Source organism: Polypterus senegalus, chromosome 7 (assembly GCF_016835505.1).
Source record: "Polypterus senegalus isolate Bchr_013 chromosome 7, ASM1683550v1, whole genome shotgun sequence".
Taxonomy (NCBI): Eukaryota; Metazoa; Chordata; class Cladistia; order Polypteriformes; family Polypteridae; genus Polypterus; species Polypterus senegalus.
The window spans coordinates 68,335,125-68,341,124 of NC_053160.1; the positions used below are offsets into that span (position 1 = coordinate 68,335,125).

Genomic DNA, 6,000 nt, shown 5'->3' on the forward strand with positions numbered 1-6,000 from the left:
GCAAGAACCTTAAACAGTAAAGCAAGGTGATTTTATATATTTAATATAAGCAACTGTTGGTAATTTCCTGTAATATTCAACAATTGGAAAAACAGAGATTCATGGAATTAACTAATTGAGTCATTCTGCTTAAATATACAAATTTTGTGAAGACATTACCTCTGGATGCATCAGATGCCGCCTGCACATAGTTTTCCTGAAAAATACAAAATAGTTTGTGTCATACAAAAACAATAATATTTTTAAACCATCTATCATGGGTGGGTTCTTTGGTAACAATGTGCTTTCTCTGTTATTTTCCAGGTAAATGATTTTCAGCAGGGCAGCACAGTGGCACAGTGGGAGAGCTCTGGTCTCTATAAGGAGACCCCATTTGGAGTCCTAGGTCCTTCCTGTGTGGAGTTTGCACATTCTCCCCATGTTTGTGTGGGTTTCCTCTGGGAGCTCTGGTTACCTTCCACAGTCCAAAGACATGCAGGTTAGGTGGATTGGCAATGCAAAATTGAGCCTAGTGTGTGGTTGGGGTGTGTGTGTGCGATGAGCTGGTTCCCTGTCCAAGGTTTGTTCCTGCCTTGCGTCCTATGCTAGCTGGGATAGGCTGCAGCCCTATTCAAGATTAAGTCGGTTAGAAAATTACTAATTGACTGGTTTTCAGCACTCTGAAGTCCGTAGTGACAGCTCTGTGCAGGTTCTCACCCTGCCCTGGGTGAGATGTTAGTGAATTGCATAGCTGAACCAGACATGCTGGCCCCATAAATGTGCTGATCAGCATGTTGGCGTGTTATTCCTCTGTGGGATAAACCAAATGAAAATAGAGAGAATATGAAGAAGTCGGGAGTCGAGCCAGTGCTCAAGTGTTGTGTGGCACAGATGCCATGCTCTGTATTAATAGGTCCTGCATTTGGAAATAAAACCAAATAGGTATTTTCATTAAATTAACTTTTAAAGTACAATTTGAAATATATTGCCCCTTATTTACAAAATGATTTTGCAAACAAAAAATTACTATTGAACAAAGCAAATGTTTAGTTGCATTTTTCAGCATTTAGTAATTCTTTCGCTCTCCTATTGGGATTACCGTTACTGGGACTTTCAGATTTCAGTATCAAAGGAAATCAGTGAGTGGTGGGAACTGCCTTCACGTGACCTTTGCTTCTGGTGTTTGACTTTCCCTACTGAAGGTTTCTTGACCTACTGTCCATTTTTGGACTGCTCTTAAAACCTTTCCTTACTAGTCTGTGCATTGCATTTTGCTTTATATCATTATGTTAGTGTCCACAATAACATCTCTGAAGTCCATTTCATTTCTTTGGAGTCCTGCTGACACTAGTGTGCTGGACACATGAAGACTATGGTATGTCCAGGAAGTAATCATAACAGAGCTCAAATCAGATTGAGAATCATTCTTGCTAGTGGTCAGATGATCCAATGTTTAGCAGGGTAATACAACTACAGCTTGTCAGGTTGGATATGTTACAGGCACAAAAGTAATACTGAGTCCTATTTTGTATTAGAGGTGTAGACAATATTGTAGTAACACCTGCTTACAGGAATTTTTGCTGTCCCAAAATATCAAGCTTAAAAAATACTGTATATTCAGGAAAAAAAGTTAAAACAACAAAAAAGAGAAAGTATATAATTGGCAATAGGAATCTGTTAGTTATTGAAAAGCACACAGTAGTCTGCAGTCTGTCTTAGTGCTGCTAAGTCATATAGCATACCCTTGTGTTATTAGTGAGTAAATGAGGAAATGAACAGGGGAATACACTCAGATCCTGATGGAAACAGCCGGGGAACTTTTTTGTTTTTCTGCTTTGGCAAAATGTTTTATGAAAAAAGCAATAAAGATTCTCTATGAAGCATACACTATATGGAACATGATGCAAAAGGCCATAAATATGTCAGAGATTAGTCAATTGTTACTATTTAGCTGTGTGTTGGGCATTTCAGCTAGCTTTTGAAGTACCCACATTCAGTTCAAAATAATCGTTTTAAATAACATATTACTTAACTTCCTCACAACACTGCCCACAATTAAGCGGATTTACATTTGAATTACGATTTTTCCTTTTCTCTATGTAAAAGATACATACATAATCAAACCCTCCTGATTCAGCACTTAATGTAAAGCAGGAATGAACCATGGACAGACTGCAAGTCTGTTCCAAGGCCAGCTCAGGTGCACACTCACTCTCACAACATAGCATTTAGAGTTGCCAGCTCCTTTAACATGCTCATCTCTTGGGGACATAAGAGGAAAACCAGTGTACGCAAAGGAAAACACAAACAGACATTGTGATACCATAAACACTCAGCATAAAAAATGACTGGGCATGGGATTGAAACCCAGGGTGCTGGGAGCAGCACTTATCACTGTTCCATTGTGCTGCCCTAAACCAATTCTTCCTCAGATATTTTGTTCTAATGTCAAGTTCTTTTTTCATAACATATGTGGACATATACAGTGTGTTTTCTTGCTTTTTTTCTTTGTTGCTGAATCAACTAACGGACCTTCAGCTTCCCCAAGAGGACTCACCACTTACTCCTTTGTCCTTGCTCTTCACCCTCTCAACCCCATCATCTCATGCTTTCTCCAGGTTAGTTCTCCAGAGCCGTCCTTGGCTCCATCAAAAATATTCCTACCATTTGGGGTTGTTCATTTTTAAAGTTGGCATTATATTTCACTCATTATGAAGCTCCTTTAGTTTTTGATTACCCTTACCATACCCCTCAATGTTCTTAACATTTTTTCTCAATGCATCTTTTAATTATGGTCTTTTTTAGGGTGAAATTGGCAATAGACCAGCACAGTAGCAGGCACTGGTCATTACCACTTACTGTAGATCCTGGGTGTTATTTTTTTTCCAGCATTTTTCAACTGGTATTGTTCTTCGAAAGAGAAGTCCGAGCTATTGATCACTAATTACTTGGACATTACAGTAATGAGGCATGGAACTGACACCAACTACCTGAGGCTGGATATGACATCATTGTTCAGAAAACAAAAAAATGTCATCTTATAAAAGGCATGTGTTAGGGAGGCATGGTAGCAAAGTGATGAGTGTTACCCACTTCACAGGATCCTAGTCCCAGTCTGGTTGCTGTATATGTAGAGTTTACAAGTCATTTTTTTCTCAGGGTTCTCAAATCTTTCTCCCTAATCCCAAAGATATTGGTGTTCATTTACTTTGTGATTCTAAGCAGATCCAGTGTGCTCTTCAAGTGATGTCTGTTATCTGCTTCCCAGTTCTGTTACAATCAAATGACCCTATAGGTGGAAACAATGTGTGTGTACATGTGTGTGTGTGAATAAGTTTGTTCTTTTTCAGACAAAGGGAGCTAAAGTGTTTCCAGCCAGGTGTGAGGTGTGAATGAACTTGGATAGAAACCAATAAAGTGCACAGCAGACTCTTGGACTCTCCCACACCCATGCTTATTCACACCTGGCTAATTTAGAGTAACCTGTCAATTTTGTGCTTATTTCCCTGGAATATAAGTAGCAGCCTGATCACTCACATTGAAACAAGGAGAACATACAGATATCATAGTGATAAGACTTCAACTCAGTATGCTGAAACCAAAGGTAAGCACTACACTAGCCATTTTTCTTGTGTGATCTGTGATTTAACATAGTATAACATAACATTTTCAAAGTCTTCTTTTGATGCTCTTGTAGTAATGTAAGCTTTGTTCTGAGATTTTTCAGGTAAGGAAGAGAAGTTTCACAGTAAGGTAGTTCTACTCACTAATGACTGCATTGGTGAGTGGACACATTCTGCATTAGCTTGTGCAAATAAGAATTTCACTGTACATCTATAAACCAAGACCCACTTAATCCAATTTGGGTCTGGCAGCATTGGGAGTAAATTATAAGGCAGATCTGTATGAGGTGCCAGGTTATCACAGAGGACACTCATGTTGGGCCAGTTTGCAGTCACCCAAGAACATAATTCACGTGCTTTCCATAATGCGGGAGGAAAACTAGAGTAATTGGAGGGAAAAAGCATGTGATGTATGTGTAACGTCAACACACAGACAGTGACCGGAAGTGGGCATCAACAGTACTGAACACTGTGACACTGTGCTGTCGTTAACAATTGTCTGTAACAATAATAGTAGGTTTAAATGATGAAAATCACTCAAATTAAGAACCATACCTGCTTCAAGTGGCATGCAGCCCTGTTGCGGTAGAGTACAGCCCCAACCTTCTTGTCTTTGCAGAGCTGGAGAGCCTTGGTATAGGACTGAATAGCATTGGTATAGTCATTAGCCTGGAAGTATTTGTTGCCTTCATCTTTGAGTTGGATTGGATCTTCCATCTAAATTCAGTAAGGTCATGAACATGTTAGATTATTGCCAATACACAGACATTATATTTTCAAATATGAAACTGCATTCTGAACACCTTTACAAGGCCTTATTAACATCTACAGTATTATCATAGCTGAACTTTGTTTCCTTATAAAGACTCTGTTTGTCAATGTATTAATAATCACCTTTCAGTAGACATAGACTGTTGACAGAGTACACTTTAATGAAAAAGGTGAGGTCTATTTTGTAACAATGAACTCAGTGATTCAAGGGCCAGAAGGCCTTGCAGACAGTCAGAAAGCACTGCCCTGTGAAAATCATACTGTATTATAAAACAAGCAGCCGTAAAACTTAGTTTCAAAGAGTGTTGATAAAGTCACCAAAGGTCATCCATCACTAATTCAATTGGATTCTGTAAGATTTGGTTTAAATCTTTTTGCATGCACAAGTATACAATAATGAAGAAAGCTAAACATTTCATGATTTCTTACCTTTCTTTTTCAGTCTGGTGAAATGACTCTGGTCTCCTGCAGAGAGCTGGGTAAAACTGCTCAAGCACATGTTATCTCACACTTTACTTTAAATGCTATGTGTCATACCTTATTTGGGCAGTGCTGGAGTGCCAACTGTGTCCTATCACTGATAGACGGACAGCCAGGAAGCTTGGTGGAGGCCAGCTGTTCGACTTCATCTGATATGCAATTTCTGCATTACATACACACTTTATACAATTACAAGCAGATACAAAAATCTGTATACTTACTTTGTAAATAAAAAGAATTTCCTCTAGGTTATTTGAATCAGTGTGCCAATGCTGCTTAACAGAGGAAACCAAAACAGTGTCGGGGTCTAAGATTTGTCCCCAGGGGCTGTCCTGCACCATATATATCTCAATGAAGTGAGCAGCAGTTAAGGAGTGGGCTGGTCCAAAAGAGTACGGGGGGATTTGAATCAGCATAACACAAAAGTATACATTTGTAATCCTTATACATGATAAAATATGGAAAAGGCTGCATATAATAAAATGTAGTTTAATCAGTGCACCCTGTATATTCAATAGTTTGAGGACATAATAAATGCATCTTAAATATTGCTATGAGTAAGCACCCCTGTATAAACTGGTGAACCCCCATTCTGACGGTTAAGGACTAGTCTTGACAGCTGAGAATCTGACAACAAATGTTTTGGCCACCATTTGGGGAGCAAGTACTGCCAGCAGTGCTAGTAACTTCTAGAAAGTAGCTTCCTGCTGGCTGTCCATTAGCATATTCAGGTCTCAAGCATTTGTTTGCTTAGGTATTTCTAGAACATTTGTTGCTGATTGCCTCACTCAAGATGGTACATTCTATGCTTGGTTTTAATGTGGATCTAAGAAATGGAAGATTTTGCAATGTGAATTTCAAACAAGTGATATGTTACATCTCTTTAGGTATAATTTAGGTATTTTCCAAAATAGCAATCGATTCAAATCCACAAAAGAGGAAAAATTAAGTAATAAAAATGCAGATAAAAGAGTAATGGAAAACCAAAGAAAAAGTCAATCTATCAATGCAAATTAATAATGTTCAGTGTGTCACTATGGGCTGTATATTTAATATTTGACATATATCGACAAGTACATATACAGATGTCTGTGATAAGTTTGCATATTTGTAGCTGGAAATCCACAAAGAGAGCAAATGAATCTTT

The 6,000-nt window shown here is 38.5% G+C and overlaps 1 protein-coding gene across 3 annotated transcripts in view; it reads right to left on the reverse strand.

Annotated features, from left to right (window-relative positions):
- The window catches only part of unc45b (unc-45 myosin chaperone B), a 60,644-nt gene extending 55,445 nt beyond the window's left edge, over positions 1–5,199 (reverse strand). The window contains exons 1-3 of one of the 3 annotated variants that reach the window (XM_039758803.1): positions 5,075–5,199; positions 4,158–4,319; positions 160–196 (exon numbers count right to left, since the gene is read on the reverse strand). In XM_039758803.1, the coding sequence (XP_039614737.1) occupies positions 160–196; positions 4,158–4,319; positions 5,075–5,194 (319 nt within the window). In that variant the 5' untranslated portion in view covers positions 5,195–5,199. The other 2 variants (XM_039758805.1, XM_039758804.1) reach the window with 2 other exon arrangements.
- Positions 5,200–6,000: the final 801 nt, after the last annotated feature.